The sequence below is a fragment of the Peromyscus maniculatus genome, chromosome 8 (assembly GCF_049852395.1).
Source record: "Peromyscus maniculatus bairdii isolate BWxNUB_F1_BW_parent chromosome 8, HU_Pman_BW_mat_3.1, whole genome shotgun sequence".
Classification (NCBI taxonomy): domain Eukaryota; kingdom Metazoa; phylum Chordata; class Mammalia; order Rodentia; family Cricetidae; genus Peromyscus; species Peromyscus maniculatus.
The window spans coordinates 94,594,392-94,616,542 of NC_134859.1; the positions used below are offsets into that span (position 1 = coordinate 94,594,392).

The window sequence follows — 22,151 nt, forward strand, 5'->3', positions numbered from 1 at the left end:
GGGGTAGCATGAGACAGAGTCTCTCTATGTGGTGCTGACTGTCCTGGAGCTCACTCTGTAGACCAGGCTGGCCTCAAACTCACAGAGGTCCTCCTGCCTCTGCCTCCAAATTGCTGGGATTAAAGGTATGTGCCACCATGCCTGGCCCTTTTTTAAAGACAGACAGGGTCTCTCACTGAACCCAGTTTGGCTGGGTGAGCTGCAGGTATCTGCTTGCCTCCACCTTTCCCCTACTGCCAGCACTGAGATGATGATAGGTACCTCCATTCTTGCATTTTATTTGGGTACTGGGGAGCCAAGCACACGTCATCATGCTCACATGGCTGTCACTTTACCTAATGAGCAAGCTCCTTCATCTCTAGTTTTGTTTTGTTTTTTGGACACAGGGTTTCTCTGTGTAGCTTTGGAGCCTGTCCTGGAACTCATTTGGTAGACCAGGCTGGCCTCGAACTCACAGAGATCCGCCTGCCTCCACCTCCCGAGTGCTAAGATTAAAGGTGTGCACCACCACTGCCTGGCTAGAATGGTTTTTAATGCATAACTTTAAGGGGTTGGCAAGAAGATGCAACAGGAAAGGTACTTGCCTCCTAAGCCTGATGACCTGAGTTCTCACCCTGGAACTCACACAAAAAAGCCAGATGTGATAGTGTGAATCTGTATTTCCCAGGCTTCCTACAGCCAATGAGAAGCAGAGGCAAGAATTTCCTGGAAGGCTATGAGTCAGCTAGCCTGGGGTGCACAGCATAGCAAAATCAGCGAGAGAAACCCAGCCTCCAAATAAGGTGGATCATGAAATCCAAATCTAGAAAGCTGTCCTCTTAACCCCTCTTTCCCAACTTATTACCTACTAGTGATACCACAAGGGATAAATAAAATGATGCAACTAAAAATACGCTATCAAGAGGCTGGGGTCAAAGCTGCACGGTGGAGCATATGCTTAGTATGGGTAAGATCTTGAGTTTGATCTCCAGAACTGAAACATGCATGTGGAACTGAGTAACAAGCCATCAGTGAATAGCTGTGGTCAGCATGAGGCTGCCAGAGGCCTGACCAATACACAGGGGCCAGAGACCTTATCTGCAAGGCTGCCGGAGTGTCCCCGTCTCACCAAGGCCCCATTGTGTCTCAGATTCGAAAGGTCAGGCAGCCTGAGAAGAGGATGCTGACGGATGTGGGAGTATCTGGCCTCCGCCTAGCATGAGCTGGGCATTATCTTTCTTGGACACCAGAGATGGGATTGACGGCTGATAGTTAAAATGACCCAGTGATTTCACTGGGACCTGCAGGTATTATAGGTCCAAGAGACATGGCTTGCTCTGGTCACAGTCCCAAGAGGCTATGTTCTCTGTCACGGGCATTTTCTGAATGTTTCCAAGTTCTTGAATGTTTGCAAAATTCCCCAAGGGGTAAATGCTAATATTATCATCCCTCCTTTCAAGATGAGGAATGGAGTCGTAGAGAGGTTAAGTAAATGGCCAACAACCACAGAGCTGGTGTGTTACATCATCAGTGCTGAAAGCTATGTAGCCTGGTCCCAGGGTCCATGAGCTTGACCACTACCCCGAGTGGTTCTCTAAGGATATCCAGGCCAGTGACAGCCGCAGAGCTCTAGAATTTTGCTAGAAACATAATGCCTAGGTGTTTACCCTGGAGCAACTGATCCCAAAAGTCTGGAGGCAGGTCCAGCACTGTAAGTCGCACAAACCCTTCAGGGGCATGCTGTGGCATGCCAGGGGGGGACCTGGCTTACTACCCCATTCATGGGAAGGGAACAGAAAGAGGACAGCAGCTAAAGTCCTAATCCACCTGCACCTCACAGGCTTCCCCTCTGATCTAACTACACTCCCCTTTCAGCCCAGCTGAGACCATGGGGACGTCTGTATAAGAAGGCAGAGGACATGCCATGGCTAATTTCCCCGACACCACATGCTTGCGTGCACCTGGCATCTACCTGTTTTAATCTCAGGGAAGCAATTGGAGCCGTGACTAAGGAACCACGAGACAACCGATCCCAGTAATTGCCTCAATGGAGACCGAGGTGCTGCGGTGATTTATTAACACATTCCTGGCTGTCTCCTGCCCAACCTCTCTCACTCGGTAACCACTGCCCTCACACCCATTTCCAGGGACTTCCAGGGAGGAGGGCCGCTCATCATGAGTCAGGACTCTGGCACCCCTGCGGCCCCTGGCAGAACCTTGATCGACTCATGAGCATGGGAGATGTCCTTGCAAAGAGACCCTCTTGAAGATAACAAGCCTTTAGGGAAATCAATATTTGTACTTTCAAATCTGTGATTCATCTGAGGGTCAATCCAACGAGGAGTGAGAGGAGGAGGCAATGCAGGGTGGGAATCGGTCTGTGGTATCAAGCAAAAAACTACTTGGCGCACCCGTGCGTGCGTGCGTGCGTGCGTGCGTGCGCTCCTGAGTTCTTCTTCCTCTACTGCGAAGTCTCTTGTTCAACCTGAAGTTCGCTGAGCAGGCTAGGTAGGGCGGCCTAAGATCCCCAAGGATTTCTCCCGTCGGTTTCGCTAGTTCACTGGTGCACCAATGTGTCGAGCTTGTGCAGATCCAAACTCAGGTCCTCACGTCAGCGCTCAACCAAACAGGTTCTCTCCCCAGCCTGTGGCTCCCCACCCCCAACCCCCAAGCTGATCTTCTAAACCACTTATCTAGGTCAAGCAAATAAATCCAAGCATTTGGGTTTCAGACCCAAACATGAAATGCAAAAGGCTTGCATGCAAATTCACAGGTGGTGTTATTGAGTGGAGGATGGAGGTTATTTTCCTATCAGGATGGCAACCCTCACTGCAGTAAGGCTGCAGGTGCACCTGCCCTCGGCCAGGCAGGATGAGGACCAAAGGAGCCCTGTCCTGGTTTGGAGAGTGTTTCTTGAGGGGGGCAGGTGAGGTGGGGCTGATAATCCCTCTGAGTTTTCTAATGGCTCCTTTCTGGAGGTGCTGGCATTCGAGAGAGTGTCAGGGTAAAATCAGAGGTTTTGGTCCAGTCAAATGGCTCAGTGCAGAAGGGTACATGTTGCCAAGCCTGACAGTATGAGTTCAACCTCCAGAAACCCACACAGTAAAAGAAAGAACTGACTCCTACAAATTGTCTTCTGACCTCTACAGTGTGCTATGACATGTGCGCGCGCGCTGAATGTAAAGAAAAGCAGAAGCTTTATGGTTCTAGCTGCAGAACTGTTTGTTGTTAAACTCTTGGGTGAAATGTTCATCTTTAATAGTGTTTTGAGACTTTATTTGTTTTTATTTTATGTGTATGGGTTTTTGCCTGCATGTATGTCTGTGCACCACATGAATATAGTATCTGGGGGGGGGCAAAAGAGGGCATCAGATACCTGGGGACTAGAGCTACAAATGATTGTTGGCCATCATGTGGGTGCTGGGAATTGAACCTGGGTCCTCTGGAAGGGCTACCAAGTGCTCTTAACCAGTGAGCCATTTCTCAAGAACAAAATGTTTAAGATTAGCACCTGGGGCGGGCAGTCAGTCAGCCAAAATGGCCAGCTCCAGGTCTCAAGAATAAGGTGGACAGGGACTATGGAAGACAGTCAAATGTCAATCTCTGGCCTCTACTCACACACGCACACACATACATACATAAATGAATAAAATGCTTGTCCCTCACAGGTCAGTGTTTGTAGAGGTCCAGCAAATCTTGTAGGAGTTTGTTCTCTCTTTCTGCCATGTGGGTTTTTGGGGATTTGAACTCAGGTTGTCAGGCTTGGTGAAAAGCACCTTTACCCATTGAACCATTTCGCTGGTCCAAATCTCACAATTTTGACTCACAGTTTGATGAGGACAGAGATCTCATGATAGAAACACTGACGATCTCCTTCTGTCTATTGCCAATCTTTCAGTTATTTATTTTTCCTTCTTATTCTTTGAGAATCAGAGAATGACGTCACCCTCTGTTTCCCCACTGAGAAACGCCACAGTGAAAAGAACGGGCGTGCTTGTCAGGGACTTGGGCTCAAAAGGGAAACATCTTGACTTTGCCATCCCCAGCCTCATTTCCAGAAAGGGGACAATCCTTCTCTACTCTGTAGGCATGCTCAGAAAATCAATGAGTGTACAAGCAACCTCTAGCCCAGTTCCTGGCACATACAAGCTGTATTGTAATAAAAAGACATTTATACATGTCTTTCCCTAGAATCTTGTTTAATTGATCATCTTCTCCCTGTCTCCTCATGGCCCCAAAACACAAGAAATGTTTTATTCGTGTGCATGGTGTGTGGGTGTATATGTGTGTGTGTGGGGAGGTGTATGCATATGTGTGTATGATGTATGTGTGTGTGTGTGTGTGTGTGTGTGTGTGTGTGTGTGTGTGTGGTGTATATATACACTTGTGTGCACACGGGGGCCCGAGGAGGGTGTCCTGTTTCCTTTAGCACTCTCCACTTCCTCTGGACACGGAGCTCACGTTTCCTAGTGACGATCGCCTGGCCTGTCACACGGATGCTAGGGTCCAAACTCAGGCCCGCATGCTTGCAGTGAGCTCCTTCACCCGTGTGCCGTCATCTCTCCAGCCTAAAACGTCCTAGTCTTCCAAACAAGTCAGCCCCGGGGTTCTTCATTGCTTCTCTAAGCAACCCCGTCTGTCTTCATCACCGAACATCAGAGACGGCTGGCTCCCCTCTGCCTCTCTCCTCTCGTCACCCAGTGCAGTCTGGGATGGATGTAACAAATTCAGAGCATGTCTGAACCAGCATCGCCCTTCCATCTACACCCATAGATCCCCTCACTGCCAGCATGCCCAAGGATCCCCCCATTCTGCACAGCAGCTGCCTTTGCAGTCTCCACCCCCTGCACCCTGACAGGAGCTGTCCCACCCCCTCTCTGTCTTCTCGCCCCAACTGCTTCTCCTTTCCCACAGCCACTCTGTGAAGAGTCTTCCCAAGCCAACAGCTCGACCTCCAACTCCCCACATCTCCAGCTGCCATGGCCGCCCCCAGTGAGAAGCCTACAGACGCACCAAACCCAAAGGCCTGAGCTGAACCTGAAAGCTCTCCTGGCCTGTACTGACTTCTTAGAGACATTAAAATGAGTTACCAGGAACTTGGTGGCTTCAAACAACAGACATTTGTTCTTGCCCATCTCTGGAGGCCAGAAGCCTGGAATCAAGGTATGGACCAGGCTGCATTCCCTCCACAGAACCAGAGAAGAAGCTGCCCTGGTCTCTTCCAGCTTCTGATGGACCCAAGCAATCCTTGCTTTGGGGCGTATAACTCCATCACATAGCCTTCATCTCTCTGGGCCTCCTCTTCCATCTTCCTCTTTTCTCTCTCCCCACCTTTTTTTTTTTCCCCAGACAGGAACAGCCCTGGCTGTCCTGGATCTCACTCTGTAGACCAGGCTGGCCTGGTATTCACAGAGATCCACCTGTCTCTGCCTCCAGAGTGCTGGGATTAAAGGCATGTGCCACCACCACCTGGCTTCGGATTTTTAAAAAAAATTTTGTTTTGTTTTTCTCTTTTTTAAAACAGGATATTTTAACTTCTTAAAAATCGTGTGTGTGTGGGGGGGGGCGGGGGAGGCTAGAGAGATGGCTCAGTGGTTAAGAGCACCAACTGCTCTTCCAGAGGACCCAGGTCCAATTCCTAGTACCCACACGGCAGCTCACAACTGTTTGTAACTACAGTTCCAGGGGATTCAACACCCTCACAAAGATGTACATGCAGGCAAAACACTAATGCACACAAAATAAAAAATAAAAAAAATTGTGTGTGTGTGTGTGTGTGTGTGTGTGTGTGTGTGTGTGTTACACCTGAGTACAGTGTTCAGGGAAGCCAGGAGGGGATCCTGAATCCCCTGGACTTGTGTTAAAGGTGGTTGTGAGTGGTGGGAACTGTACTCGGGTTCTCTGCAAGAGCAGTCAACTCATGTTCTTAACCACTAAGCTATCTCTCCAGACCTTCTTTTCTCCATTTTAGAACCAGAGAGGCAATCCAGGGCCTTATGTATGCTGAGTGTTCACTCCACCCTGAGCTGTACGGAGGTCAGGGGACAACTAGCAGGTACTGGTTCTGTCTTTTTACTCTTCCGGTTTGGGTATCTAATTCACGTCACTGGGCTTGGTCACAGGCACCTTCACCCTCAGGGCCCCTCCAGCCTTCTTTTTACTTTCCATTTTGCCATGGGGGTCCCACTGAGTTACTCATACAAGACATGAACTCATTCCACAGCCGAGGCAGGCCTCTCAGCAGCTGTGATAGGAGTCCTGAGCCACCAGCCGAGGTAGGCGCCTGCACAGTCTAGATCCGCTGCCCATTCCCACTGCCTCCAGCCGCCGGGCTTCGTGTGCACAAGGAAACCAAAGGCTATCTCAGCCACACTGCCTATCTCATCACCCCTCTCCTTGTCATCATCACTCTTAGTGCCTGTCACCTCCCCAGCCACATAAGCTCTGACATGAAGTCCTATTGCCGTAGGGAATGGCATACACCAGTGACCACGGCTGCTGCTCCTCAGCATCCCATCTGCACATTCAACTTTCTCCCAATAATACTTCCTGCTAAACAATAACACTATTTTTCCACTGTTGGGACTATACCACTAACCCGATCTGGGGAAAGGAACGAGACCTTCCAACCCTGGGCTCTCAAAGTTTGCATCATCTCCTAAAAATACGGACGTGTTTCCTTGGATGAGAAGGATTTCATGTCACCAAGGGACCTGTCACGAGGGAGCAATAAGTCAGGAAGCCTGATGCAACCACATCTGAACCTGCTGCGAGGAGCGAGAGACCACAACCTGAGCCACTGTCTAAAGCAGGTAGGAGTCCAAGGGATCTGGGACATCTCTGTTGCTTTCTAAGGCTGTCATTTGAGAGTGCGTCAAGTCTGACCCCCAACACGAAGGGAAGACTCTAAAATCATGGCAGGCAGTTCTGAGATGGTCTCAGAGCCACAGGCACTCATACCCATGTGTTCTGTGTCCTTCCATTCTGAGATCACAAGGGGCTGGGCTTCATTGCATGGTTACCTAGCAGATGTGTCCAACCTGTGGCCCACAGTCCACATGCATCCCAGGATAGATATGAATGTGTCATACTGCGTTGTGAAAAGTTTGGACACCCTTGCTGGAGTCTCTGATTGACAGTCCTGAGATTTGATCAGTGTATCGAAGACTGCATTTTATTTGTTTGCTTGCTTATCTGTTTATCTGGACAGGATTTCACTATGCTAGCCTGGCTGCCCCAGCTTCCCAAATGCTTGGAGTAAAGCCCTGTACCACACACGATACTTGACTTAGGATGGGGAAAAAGGCTTCTGAAAGCTGAAGCGATAGCTGAATGGAAAATGTGAACTGAGTCCTTCAATCAGACACTCCAATTTCAACCCAGCCAACGACTCAGCTAACCTAGGGCTAGAGTCCTACTCCAGTGGAGACAGGAGGATAATAAACCAATAATGTTTGCAGCTGCTGAGTTCTGTGGGAAATCTGACCCATGGCAATCGAAAAGCCTGCCCACTGCTCTACCTGCAGATGGCCCATCTGACCCTCACCCAATTAAGTGTCACTTACTTTGAGGTTTGAACATGTCCAGGGGAACCTGTGCTCCTCCTGACTTAGTCATCCGACCTACCAGGGCTTTGTCAGTGTCCACTGCTTATGGCTCAGTGAGACAGCTACTGCTAGAGGACACCAGGAAGCTTGTCCCTAGCCCACACCCAGAAGTGTGCACCTCACCCATATGGAGGAAGGATGCTACTTTATTAGAAACAAAATCCAGGTTTTAGAGGGAAACAGCTTTTCATTCTCACCCCAGATTCTTTGCTTACAACTTGGTGATTCTTGGCAAACACCTTCATCTGTCTGAGCTTGAGTGTCCCCATCTATCATGAGATGGTCCCAGCTTCACAGTCACCCAGCAAGCATTAATGAGCAGTGGATGTCTGAGGCCAGGCAGTGTCTGGTGGAAGAGGCTTGGGGTGGAGTTGGTTCATTCCATGTACTCTTATCAATGGCGCCATATCTGTGCATGGTTAATTGGAGATCCATCCCATGGCTGTGTGGATGACCTAACAGAGCTGGAGTACAGATAGATTTGTCACTATGAACATGTGAGGGTATGATGGACGCTGTGGACTTGCTGAACATCTGACTATTCCTTCCCATGACATGAATGGTGGCCAAGATCTAGGGCACAGTGGGCTCCTTGCCCACTCTGAACACATGGCCCGCACTGCTACTGTGGATAAGAAGCCTCATTTCCCCAGCTCTGTCCTTGACAACTTACTCTTAAGGAGGTGCATTCTTCTGGGCCTCCTCTTTTGGCTTGCATTCGACCCCCTGCCCACTTCATGCAGAGAAACAAAAATTCCAGCAGGGACCTTTCTGTGTCTTTGATCTAAAGATTAATATGGCCACTGTTTCACTCAGTTAGCTTATAAAACATGAGGCTTAGGGAAGCTACAAAATAGCATCAAAAAACAAAACAAAACAAAAAAACATAGCGATCGGGTGCCCCAGGGGCCACGTGTGAAGACACTGCTTAAGGACGGTGACTCCAGAGCTCTTGTCCCCAACGAAAACAGCACCAGAGCCATGAAGAAACCAGGCCAAGAGGCCAGACACCACCTGATCACTGTATCTTTGAATTTTCCTCAAGGAGAACGGCACCGGGGTCCTTGCCATCTGCTCCTTGCCACCACTGGCTTCCTTTGTGTGCCATATCTGTGCATGGCTAATTGGAGAGCCATCCCATTAGAATCTACTGAATTAAACCCCCATTGGAATGTGGTCCTACAGTGCCTGCAAAAAATCTCCAGCAGTAAGACCCAGGGTGCAGAGATGGATGGTTCTTTGTTGAACACTGAGACGAACCTATTTGAAGTTTTGAGAAGTGATGAGGGAGGGAGAGAGAGAGAGAGGGAGACGTGAGGCGTCTGGGCCTCTGCAAGAATAATTTCCAGACACAAGCCCTCCCAGGTTCACTGTCGGGAAATGCGAGCAGCTTGTACCAAATGCAAGGTGGAGCTGAGCTCCCAATTCACTACAGACGCGCTTTGAAAAAAAACGAAAGAGCTATTTTTGGTCCTGTGATTGATTAGGGTTGCTATGGTGATAAGAAACACTTATTTTTTTTTTTTTTTTTTTTTTTTTTTTTTTTTTTTTTTTTTTTGGTTTTTCGAGACAGGGTTTCTCTGTGTAGCTTTGCGCCTTTCCTGGAGCTCACTTGGTAGCCCAGGCTGGCCTCGAACTCACAGAGATCCGCCTGGCTCTGCCTCCCGAGTGCTGGGATTAAAGGCGTGCGCCACCACCGCCCGGCGATAAGAAACACTTATGAGAACAAACTAAATGTAAGCAAACTGAAGTCTTAAAGAGAAAGGGGCACACACACACACACACAGGGAACGTCAGAGTCTACCTGAGGGGTGTGGGCAAGTCCTTGCTGTAGATACCACATCTGCGGAGCAAGGGGTTAGCGTCCATGGGACAAGTCCAAGGCTTTCCAGGACCCCGACCTTTAGAAGCAAGGAGTAGCTAAACTTCTGGAAGCATGGAGACCATTCACTTCCTAGGTTGTCATCAAGGACGCAAATCATCCTCTGGCACTTGACTTATCGTTGACACACTGTACGCCAGGGCACTTTCCAGCAAAGAGTACCCATATGATTCTCTGTGACCACTTATTTCTAACGGCACCTCATCTGCCAGCCCTTGGAAAGGCTTCCGGCCTTTCTCTGATGACGTTCTTCTAGAGAGTCGGAGGGGTTCCTCCTCCTCCTTTTAGTTGCTCTTTTCAGGGACTGAGGTATGAGTTAGCTCAGTGGTCAAGCGCACGGTCAGTGTGTGTGAGGGGGGACACACGGTCAGTGTGTGTGAGGGGTAGAGTGCACTGTCAGTGTGTGTGAGGGGCGGACACACGGTCAGTGTGTGTGAGGGGGGACACACGGTCAGTGTGTGTGAGGGGGGGACACACGGTCAGTGTGTGTGAGGGGTAGAGTGCACTGTCAGTGTGTGTGAGGGGCGGACACACGGTCAGTGTGTGTGAGGGGGGGACACACGGTCAGTGTGTGTGAGGGGTAGAGTGCACTGTCAGTGTGTGTGAGGGGTGGACACACGGTCAGTGTGTGTGAGGGGTGGACACACGGTCAGTGTGTGTGAGGGGCGGACACACGGTCAGTGTGTGTGAGGGGCGGACACACGGTCAGTGTGTGTGAGGGGCGGACACACGGTCAGTGTGTGTGAGGGGTGGACACACGGTCAGTGTGTGTGAGGGGTAGAGTGCACTGTCAGTGTGTGTGAGGGGTGGACACACGGTCAGTGTGTGTGAGGGGTGGACACACGGTCAGTGTGTGTAAGGGGTGGACACACGGTCAGTGTGTGTGAGGGGGGACACACGGTCAGTGTGTGTGAGGGGGGGACACACAGTGTGTGTGAGGGGCGGACACACGGTCAGTGTGTGTGAGGGGCGGACACACGGTCAGTGTGTGTGAGGGGCGGACACACAGTGTGTGTGAGGGGCGGACACACGGTCAGTGTGTGTGAGGGGCGAACACACGGTCAGTGTGTGTGAGGGGCGGACACACGGTCAGTGTGTGTGAGGGGCGGACACACGGTCAGTGTGTGTGAGGGGCGGACACACGGTCAGTGTGTATGAGGGGCGGACACACGGTCAGTGTGTGTGAGGGTCAGAGTGCACGGTTGTGTGTGTGAGGAGGTAGAGCACATGGTTCTTGTATAACGGTAAGAATACTGTATATTCTGCCTCCTAAGCTGGCATTAAAGTCATGTGCTACTACCACCTAGGCTATTTATAGACTTAAAAGAAAAGGATTTATTTATTTATTAATTAATTATGTATACAGTGTTCTGCCTGCATGTATGCTTGCAGTCCAGCAGAGGGCACCAGATCTCATTACAGTTGGTTGTGAGCCACCATGTGGTTGCTGGGAATTGAACTCAGGACCTCTGTAAGAAAAATGAGTGCTCTTAACCTCTGAGCCATCTCTCCAGCTCCATCTTGTTTTGTTTTGAAAGACAGGGTCTCACTATGTAGCCCCTGCTGGCCTAGAACCAGCCCGGCCTCAAACTCAAGAGCTCTGACTGCCTCTGTCTCCCTAGTACTATACCCAGCAGTAAGTGGGACTTCATTAGGATAGTTTTGTCTTGGGATTCCAGGGACTAATGCTAGGCTCCAGACATGCTAGGCAGGGCGATACCACTGAAATATACCGCTGAGCCAACTCTCCAGCCTATTTATAGACTTAAAAAAAAAAAAAAAAAACTCATTTCCTTTCATTTTTATCTGGAGCCAAATTTGTTCCTTGCTATCTTGTCCTGACAAGAGTGTGATGAGTATTTCTTGCTACCAAGAAACGTAAAACTCCACAAGGACTCTATCGTCCTTCCAAGGGAGTCCCCGACGTTGACAGTGATTGCCTGGCATTGTATATAATGTCATCTCGGACAGACATGGAATTTCAACTTGAGATGGAATCATTAATGATTTGTCAGTGTTTCTTTTCACAAGCAGGAAACTCACATCTAGAATGTTCCAGAGTGGTAGTAAGACCAGGTACCAGGTGTAGCATTTAGAGTTGACTTTCCTGGATTCTGGGACTGGAGGCACTAGTCAGTGAGAAATGTGGCTTATGAAAGAAGAGAAGGCGGATACCTTAGATGTGGGGACAGTGGGCATCTAGGTAGCTCCTCTCTCTCTCTCTCTCTCTCTCTCTCTCTCTCTCTCTCTCTCTCTCTCTCTCCTCTCCACCTCTCCCCCCCTTGTGCCTGTGTATGCACTTGTGTGGAGGCCAGAGGTGAACCTTTGGCATCCTTCTTCAGGGATCGTCCAGCTCATTTTCTCATTTGTCTGGGGCTCACACAGCAGGCTGGACTAGCTGGCCAGAGTCCCAGTGAGCTCCAGCGAGCTGCCAGTCTCTGCTTCCACCGTGATAGGATGAGAAACAAACATTTTACAAACCGCCAAGCATTTACGTGGGTGCTGGGATTCAAACTCTGGTCCTCAGGCTTAGATGGCAACACATTATAGGCTGAGTCATCTCCCCATATCCCATCCCCCAAACTTCTTCCTTCCAAACTCTTTTTCCTCTCTGCTCCTTTTCTTCCCGTCCCAACCCTCCTCTCCTCTTCCCTCCCCTCACCCCTCTCCTCTTCCATTCCTGGCTGGCTTGGAGCTCACCATAACCAGGCCGGCCTCAGACTTGGAGTATTCCTCCCGCCCAGCTTCTCAAGTGCTACAACGACAGGTATAAGTCACTGTGTCTTGCCTTAGGATGTAGGTCTTAAGGCACCACCCCACTTTCATTTGCTTTACCTTTATCTGGAGTTTTGGTGGGTTTTTTGTTTGTTTTGTTTTGTTTTGTTTTTCATTTTTTTTTTTTTTTTTGAAACAGGGTTTCTCTGTGTAGCCCTGGCTGTCGTGGAACTAGCTCTGTAGACCAGGCTGGCCTCACACTCACAAACATATACCTGCCCCTGCCTCCTGAATGCTGGGATTAAGGCCACATTTTTAGCCTTCCATGCTGACAGAAATTTTGCCTTAGAAGGAAAAATAAGAAATTTCCATTTGTGCATGAGAGTCTTTAAAACACACATCAGTTCCAAGGAGGTGTGTGTCCCCTGTGCCTCATCTGCTCAGACTCTCCATGATCACGCTCTCTGGGGTCCAAGGGCCGTGGATGACTGCCCCTAGATAGGGTGTGTGGTCATGCTGAAAGGGTAGCTGGGAGGGGAGAGGCAGAGAAGACAGTTCTGAAAAAGCATCTGATCTTCAGAACTCAAGTGGGGAAAAAAGAGAACAAGAATTGTAAAGCAAAGAGGATGAGACAAAAAGTGGTATATAAATAAGAGTACCGAGGGTAAATCAGAGTGACTCTCCAAATACACGCCGCACAGGAAGACACACGTGGCCAAGAAGAATGGCGGGGTATGAAAGAGACGTGGAGGAGGGTGAGAGGAAGTGAGGAGGGCAGGCAGAGCCGGAAAGAGCTGGAAACAGCTGCCTGTCTCCCAGCCCACGGCAAGGAAATACACTTTGGGCTCTCCACCAGCCCGCACACTGCACACAGCTCCGTTCATTCATTAGTTCAGTCATTGATGGAGCCTTTCGCCATCCTGTCTGAAACACAGCATCAGCAACTCATTGGAGAAGCAAGGCCAGGAGGGAGATGGAGCTGAACGCATGAATGAAGGCAAGCTTTCTGAATGGAGCATGAATGAAGGCATGCTTTCTGAATGGAGCAGGATCTGCTACTGGCACTTCTAGGGCAAGGAAATGCAATTCCGGCTCATACAATCTGGAACTAGGCTCGTCGAGGCAGAAATAGGCAGAGGGCATGTACGAACACTGACAGCTGCACACAGTAAAGGCAAGTCAAGAATTTAAAGAGACAGGCTGACCACCTCCACCAACCCTAGAGAAATATAAAGAACAGATAGGAAAGAACCAGAGTGAGTCCTCAAATACACCACCAGAAGAGTATCATGTACTTTCTCTCTCTCCTCACAATGGCTGAATTAATTTTCTCTGGGCTTGGAAGTGGCCAGAACACAAACAGATGTAGCTGCCCAAGGCCCCTGCTTGCTAGGCACTAATTGGCTGGTTGCTGGGTGGGGAGATATGCCTCGCCAGTACCACAGCTTCAGGGAACATTCTGTTTCATACTGGCTCGTCACAACCAATTCATCTTTCACATGGACACTGTTGCTGTTGGGGTGTCGGGTGTCCCTAAAAGGCCTAGCATTAAAGCCTCCCCTACTAGCAGTATGCCTGGAGGTATATACCAGTGTGGGGGGGGGTTGGTAGGAACTGGGAGAATGGTACCCTGGTCTCTGCCCCTCTTTTGTGTCTTGGTCACAAAGTGAGGAGTTTTCCTCTGACCCACACATATACACTGTGATGTGATGTCTTACCACAGGGCCATAGTGACAAGCTGAAATCTCTAAAAATGAGAGCCAAACCAAACCTTTATCTCCCCCTCCATAAGCCAATTATATCAGGACTTTTGTTACAGTATTGTGAAGCTAACCCAGAAACCTATCTAAATGCATAGTCTGCACTACAGGCTACTGCTACCTTTACTATGGGACTTAATGCAAAGAGATTTATCCAGAATCCATACCATCTGATTCTACCGAAACCAAAACATTTCATTATTATTGGGCACTCTTTAAAAAAAAAGAAAGAAAGAAAAGCCTTGGTATCTAAGCAATGCTAATCTCTAGGCAACATATTAGCTTACTGAAATGGAGAAGGCAATATTGACTTGGCTAGAACTGATCTAGTGGCCTATGTAACAGATGCATAATAGCTCTAAGAGAAGCTTCTAGAACTCCTCTAACTCCTTGCAAAACACCAAGTTCCATGGACAAATAACTAAATGTGGAAGAGTTACAAGCTGCAGGTCCCTTTGGAACAAAGGCTGTAAGGATTCTTGCCACAATGAAATCTGTTCCTCCCTTCTCGTCCCTGATTGGTTGGGTCTCTTACTTTAATTGATTTTTGAGGGTCTTTTTTGAGACAAAGTCTCACTCTGTAGCCAAGACTGCAGCAGAACTTAACTATGCCCACCAAGCTAACCTTATGGCAACCTTCCTCAGTCTCTGGAGTGCTGGAATAACATGAGTGAGCTACCATGCCTGGCTCACGGGTTTCTCTCTCCATCATCTTAAATTATGAATGGTTCTAACTTTCCACATAAATTCCCTGGACCTCTCAAGACTTTTGATATCTGTTTCATGCCACATTTTGTGTCTTCACTACTATCTTGTCTGTGAAGGTCATCTTCAGTTCTGTGTCCTCTGTTGCCTTGCTTATCAATGCCCTCAACTGGACGGTTCCTTGTTTAGTTTGGCCTCTAACATCTGCGTCTACAGTCGATTTCTTCTCTCTTCTTCTCCCTTTTCTTCTGTCTTCTCCTCTCTGTGTACTTTTCCTTTCTTGTTTTTGAGACAAGGTCTCCCTCTGTAGCAAGCTGTCTTAGTTACTTTTGGATTGCTGTGATAAAGTGTCCACAGAAGCAATTCATAGGAGAGAATTATCTTGGCTCACTGTTTTAGAAGGCTCAGTCTGCCATAGAGAAGACGGCATGGCAGTTCAGATGATGGTGGTGGGAGCGTTAGAAGAGACTATTCACATCATGGTGGGTTAGGATGCAAAGAGAGGTTATAACAGGGGCTAGGTATAACCAACCTTCCAAGGTCTACTTGCAGTGACCCACTTTTGACAGATAAGCCTACAATTTGAAAGTTGTCCCCAAATAGTGCCACCATCAGGGGAACACTTTGTAAACCACAACAGTAAGCCAGGTTGCCTCACTCTCTCAAGTGCGATAGGGTCCACCACAGTGAGCACATACATGGTCCTTTTCCTAAAAAGGAGTTATTTACTTAGCCATCCAGAGTTACACACCACACCAGATACAGAGTTAACTGTGAAACAGAGATGAAAGTCATTTTCTTGCCAGCTCACCATGTCTCTGTGACCCCAGGGAAGGGACACTGGGAGACCTTCGTTTTTTTCGTCTCTGTAGCTGGCCAGATGGTTCTCTAATTTCCTTCCAAACAAATCTCCAGTCCTCGAGGTCTGCTATAACAAACACATCCTTCCCTTGTCCTTGGTTCCTTCATTATGTAATCTAGTAGTTCACATGACCCTCCGGCTGGGACTCCATGGAAGGTGTGGGAGGAATCTATCTCCATGGTGCCATTCCTGGGAGGATGGCCTAGGCTCTTCTTGGGTGACTGGTGACAGACTCTCAGCTGTGACCATCCCTTCTTCTCTTACAGGGTTCGTCTAGGCCAACCCTAAGGCTCATGGAAACAGGAGGGATTGGGGTTCCCTTGTTGTCCCCCTCTTTCATCCAAGTCATTAAAACATGTATGAGTATACTGTCCCTTAGAGCTTCGTCTCCTTGTGGAACAGTTGCTATTTTAAGTATCAGAAAGGTGTGTCCAGGGCTGGGGCTGCAGCCCGGTGGATGAGTGTGTGCTTAGCATGCACAAAGCGCTGGGTCTAATCCCCAAAGCTGCATCCATTGAACACGGTGATGCACACCGGAACCACCAGCACTTGCGAGAGACAGGAGGGTCAGAAGTTCAAGATCACTCTCAGCTACACAGCTAGTTCAAGGTCACATTGGACTAAATGAAAATCGACACAAAGCTGCATCTATTTGCCATGGCCTCTTCCAGGGCTTCGCACTGAAGGCTGTTTTGGTGGAGAGGTATGGTAACTGCACCAACGTGTATGTGCAAACTGAACACTGCAGGTCACTGTTCCCAACATTACACACTAAGCCTTCAGATTCCTATAAAAAGAAAGAAAATTCTTCTCCCTCCAGAGTGACACAGGGAGAACCAATGCTGCTGACTGGTGCTGTGGTTTTCTCTTTCTTCCTTTTTTAGTTCTAGAATAATCCCTACTTGAGATGGCAGCCCGTCTCCGCACGTCAGCCAGGCTCCTCAATACCTTCCTTTGGGACCCGATAAACTTCAGAAGGACCTGGCGGTTCTTAAGGGCTGGTTAAATGGTCTACCCTCTGGAAGAATGTTGTCACGTTGTTCTTTGTGTACTGTGTAATTAAGATTTTTTCCCCCATAATCAAGTTAAAGATATTTTCCACTTCCTGACCAAGTGACGTCTCCACATAATTCACTCATGGTGATAAAAAAGCTTTTATTTCTCGATAACTGGGATCAGGTTGACATCTGAATGACCCTACCTAGAAAGTCCTCCTGTCTGGGCTTTGCTACCAATGAGGGCAGGATGAGGTCCAGGTGACAGGCTGGTCGGTCAGTAGAGACTGAAAGGGAGAACCTTATTACAGCCCTGGGTAACTGCTGCTGTGCAGGGGCACTGGTTTAGAGTTTTTAGGGCCCCAGGGGCAGCCTTTCAAAGGAAGGGACCTCACAGCATTCTTAGTTGAGGGAAATTACATTTTGGGATGTAGGACAGGAAATCTTGAACTTGAGAAAGACATAAAAAAGAGAGGTATTTAAGATTAAAGGATCGGGAGATAAAAAGCTCAATTAGACAGTATTGTAGACAGGAAGACATGTAGGCAATCGAGAGCATCTGCCAGCCATGCCGGGTGCAGAACCGCGTTCAGAGTCAAGGGTGGGCAGAGAGCGTGAGAACAGAGCCGAGCCCAAGAGCCCGAGCCTGGGGTGGGGTGGGGGAGCGGGGGTGGGTGGGAGGGAGTGGCGGCTGCAGGATGTGCTAGGCAGGCCTGCGGGAGTGCACCTGGAGCCAGAGGGAACATTTCAGCTCCCCAGTGACTGGGGAGATGGAAAGAAAAGCAGGCCTATTTTGGAGTGGAAAATGAAGGCGGATTCGTCAGGAACAATACCGTTTCTCTATGGAGGACATGCAGACCCTGACCAGGCATTTTATAGCTCTCTGACCTGCCCTCAACCTGACCTGCTCACCAGGATCCAGCAGCAGTACCTACCCATGGTGTCTACATCAGCATGCTATATACCGAACTGCCCCCTCCCGGCTTCAGGATCAAAGCTCTAACACCCAATGTGACAGTATTTGGAGCTGGGACCTTAAGGAGGAAGTAGGTTTAGATACGATCAGGAAAATGGAGGCCCCGAGATGGGATTAGTTCCGTATAAGGAGAGAACAGAAAGCGTGCTTTCTCTGCAGCCCATGTTAGGGTGTGGAGAGGAGCTCACTCTCTGTAAATCAGGAAGAAAGGCCACCCCAGGAACAGTGGCTGCTAACTTGATCCTGGACTTCCAGGCTCCAGGGGAGACAAAACAAACACAAACAAAACCAACACCACCAACACCAACAACAAAATATCCTGTTGTTTTCAGTTCCCAGTCTACGGTATTTTGTTCTAGTGGCCAAGCTAAGACAGAGCAGATGTCTGTAGAGAAAGTTCTGCGATCCCCCAGGTTAATGTCAATGCCACCATCTCCCAGACATGTTCCAATTATAACGTTTATATACGACCCAGGCCTCCATTGAAGTACTGAAAGGCTATCCTTGGCTACATGGTGAGTTTGAAGCCAGGCTGACATATGAGAACCTGTCTCAAAAAAACAAGTAAATGGATAACAACAACAATAAAACCCCCAAACGGACCATCATCAACAAAAGCACCATAATGACTCGGGTAGCTTGGTGGGTAAAGTACTTCCCAGTCATCCTGAAGCTCCGGGGTTCAGCCCCAGGCCTGAATTCACTGGGCATGGCGGTGCACATCTGTAATCCCAGCCCTCAAGAGGTGGAGGCAGGAGGATGAGCAGTTTAAAAAAGAAAGGAAGGAAGAAAAGAAAGGATGCTCTGGTGAGATGGCTCCTTGGATATAAAGCACTGGCCAGGCAGGCATGATGACCCTGGGTTCGATCCCGGAACGCACAGTGGAATGAGAGAACCAATTCCTGAAAATTTTCTCTGACCTCTACCTGTGTGCTAAGGCCTTGGCATACCCCACACACAAATCAGACCCACACCATAATAACAGATAAAATATTTTTCTTTTTTCTTTGTTTTTTGCTTTTTTTTTTGAGACAAGGTCTCTGTATAGGCCTGGTTGTTCTGGGACTCACTCTGTAGACCAGGCTGGCCTCAAACTCACAGAGATCCAGTCTTCTAAGTGCTGGGATTAAAGGCGGCTGCCACCACTGGCCTGCTCAGATAAAATATTTTTTAAAAAGGCATACTGACAGTTATGTATTCATCTAATACATTTAACATTATCCAACTGTCCATCTTACCATCTGTGCCAATCCTAATTAAGCCAGGAGCTCCCTTCCAGTAGTTTCTGTGAGCACTTGACTGGCCTTGGAGTTACTGTGGCATGTAACTAGGTTCCTTTCTCTCCATGGGTCTAGAGGGAATCTCAGGTTCCTTCCCCTCATTATATTTTATTTTATTTTGAGACAGGGCTTACTATGTGGACCAGTGGCCTCATACTCATAGAGATCCATCTACCTCTGACTCCCCTACCCATTCCCATCACCTGCACTGGGGACCTGGTAGATTATTAGTGAAACCCAAAGCTCCAGTCTGGAGGTCAAGGGCCTTCATTTCATGTTGCAATGGTTTGACAGTCTGGTATCATCATATTTCTTTCTTCATACTTGATCCCCAGCTGGCAGCTCAGCTTGCTGACTGTGCAGTCCCACGGGACAAGCCTGAGGCCAGCTGAGTCCTCTTTGACCTCTAAAAGACCCCCAAGACTTGCTGACAACACTAAGGCTCTGACTGGGATGTCCACATACGTGTCACCAGATTATGACCTCAAAGGGCAGAGCTGCTCCATGGTGCCATCAAGCATGATGCTTTGCACACATGGTTGCCCAGTGAATGACTGCTGACCTCACACAGAGAGACAGCAACTCAAAGAATTGAGGAAGAAAGAATTTTGCAAAAGATAGGGGGGCAGAATAATGAGGGAGCAAGTCAAGTGTTGAGTCAGGCAGAAAGTCACGGGGCGCAACCCTGGACAACTAAAACAGCCCCCTCTTTGAATACTGGGTTTCAGGGTGGGGGGCAGAGGCTTGGCGGAAGTTCAAGCCACTGAGAACCCTTCAAGAGGAACTGAGGCTCCCACGGGAAGGCCTCACAGGACAGCACTGTCAGCTGTTTGCACCGTCTCCAGGTCTGAAGGGAGTTTCTAGATTGGACTGTCGGAAGTGCAATAACACACCCCGAGTGTGGGTATCACCACTCCATGGGCTGGGGTCCTGAACTGGATAAAGAGGGGGAGAAACCGAAATACCAGCATCTACTGCTCTCTGACAAGGGATACCATTCGACCAAGCTGCCTCCCATTCTGGCCGCCATGCCTTCTCCTTCAAGATGGCTGTATCCCCTTTCACTGGGGACCCAAATAAACCCTTCCTGGCCACAGCAGTGAGAATGGTAACCAAAGGATGCATATTCTTTAAATGACACAGTATCACTAAACAGCAGTCACACTTCCCTTGTTATACTGTCTATCATGAGCTCATAAGGTGGTGCACGCCTTTAATTCCAGGACTCGGAGGAGAGCAGAGGCAGGTGGATCTCTGAGTTCAAGGCCAGCCTGGTCTACAAAGTGAGTTCCAGGCCAGCCAGAACTACACAGTGAGACCTTGTCCTAAAAAAACAAAACAAACCAAACTATCATGTTCATGTATCATGTTCACATGGGGTCAAATCAAGGTGATTTAATTCTAAGGTTTCAGGCAAATTACTCTTTGTACAGTTTTAAGCATACCAATTCTCTTTGTCCACATCACCATCACTACTGATTTCATCTCAAATGAAAAGGCACACTCTTTAAGAGTGGGAGAAGGAAAACAGTAACTGCCTACCCCCAGACAGTCCTTCCATGACCACACAGAAAGCCCAACCTGCCTTGACTGGCTCCGAGCTCCGTTCCTATGTTGACTAGGAGAATGACAGCTTCCGCTATAGTGCCACACAGAGCAATGAACATGTCCTAAGTACTGACCACGCACTACGACAAGATTTAGAGGAACTGTTCAACACAATCATCACTATACCTTCGTGAGACGCTGACAGAGCTTCCCCATTTAAAAATAAGGAGATAAGGGCTTACAGGGGGGCCATTTGGAGGCATTGGAGGCAGGATTCAACCAACCCCAAAGTCCACTTCCTTTGTCTGAGTTCACGTGTGGTTGTATGTATGTGTTTGGATACACGTGTGCACGCAGATGATGTTCATGTGTGTGCATGTGGAGGTCAAAGGTTGACGTTAGGTTTCTTCTTTGATTGCTCTCGACCTTATATTTTGAGACAAGGTCTCCTGCTGAAGCTCAAGCTCATCAATTCAGTCAGGGTGGATAGCCAATGAGCATCAGGGATCTGCCCGTCTCCCCACCCCCACCACCGCCCCAAATCCTGAGGTTAGAGATGGATGCTGCCATACCCAGCTTTTAAGCAGGGGCTGGCTCTAACTCAGGTCCTCATGTTTTCGAGGCAAGCACTTTACTAAATAAGCCATCTCCCTAGGCCCCCAGAGTCCGCTCCATGACGATCAGTCAATATACAGAGAGGAAGGCTGGGAAGGTGGCTCAGCAGCGCTCGAGTGCTCTTGCAGGACCCAAATGTGGTCCCTCACCTCCACACTGGGTGGCTCACAGCTGCCTGGAACTCCAGCTCCAGGGGATCTGGCATTGTTTTTGGTTGATGACTGAAGTGGGAGGGCCCAGCCCACTGTGAGCGGTGCCACCCCGGGCAGGTGCTCCTGAAAACAGACTGAGCCGAGAGGAACGAGAGCCAGCCAGGAAGCAGTGTTCTCCCATGGCCTCTACATCAGTTTCTGCTTCCAGGTTCCTGCCTCATTTCCCTTCATGACAGGCTGTGATCAGGACATGCAGAAGCCAAATAAACCCTTTCTGCCCCCCCGAGTTAGATTTGGTCAGTTTTATTACAGCAACAGGAAGCCAAGTAAGGTAGTCTGTCTGTCTCTTAGGACAGGAAGGAATTCAATTAGTTCATCCAGCCACAGAGGCAGAGCACTCTGGCACTGGTATGATCATCTGCATATGCATCTCCCCCATATAAAGGCCCCAGCCTCCACCAAAACCATAGTGTCTTTAATACCACATCGTGAGACAGTCTTATTATATTGAACTCTCAACAATAAAACAGGCTATATAAGAATCACAAGCCAAAGTTAATTATGTAAAGTGACTATTAAGGCACTTAAATTACATTAATAGTCTTAAAAAATGAGAACACTTAACTTATATGTAAAATTATATAATAGCCTACATTTAAATATTTCTAATTCTGAATTATTCCTCTTTCTAAAAAATGACTATATTAATAAGACAAATATGAAGCAGATTCCAATTAATCCACAGATCATAGGCAGAATACTTTTGAAAATTAAATGAACTTACTGTGTATTCTGATTCCAGACGTTCAGATGGCGGAGAGGGAAAAGAAAAAGAGAAGAAATGAATGAGACCAGTTCACAGAACACAAACCACTAATGGCTACCGACAAGTTATAATTATTAAAAATGAGCTAAGGACACCCTCCAAACATCAGGTTTCTGTAAATGTTGAATGTCTCTATGTTTCCCGGTACTCCTGCGGCTGGCCAGATCAGGCTGGTTAGTCAAGATTCAATTAGCCTATAGGTTTGTGGCTAATTAAAAACCCAAGTGTTGGCATTGTAAAGGCAGAATG

At 48.4% G+C, this 22,151-nt stretch overlaps 1 protein-coding gene and 1 long non-coding RNA gene across 2 annotated transcripts in view; one reads left to right on the forward strand and one right to left on the reverse strand.

The window, feature by feature from the left end:
* The window catches only part of Pitpnc1 (phosphatidylinositol transfer protein cytoplasmic 1), a 283,056-nt gene that overhangs the window by 96,991 nt on the left and 163,914 nt on the right, over positions 1–22,151 (reverse strand). Inside the window, exon 4 of the mRNA XM_006970483.4 lies at positions 21,861–21,868. Coding sequence (XP_006970545.1) covers positions 21,861–21,868 — 8 coding nt within the window. The remainder of the gene's footprint in view (positions 1–21,860; positions 21,869–22,151) is intronic.
* LOC143267028 (uncharacterized) lies at positions 4,897–21,988 on the forward strand. Its single transcript, XR_013041932.1, has 4 exons — positions 4,897–5,142; positions 5,951–6,034; positions 6,689–6,791; positions 21,879–21,988. It is a non-coding gene; the product is annotated as an uncharacterized LOC143267028 (long non-coding RNA).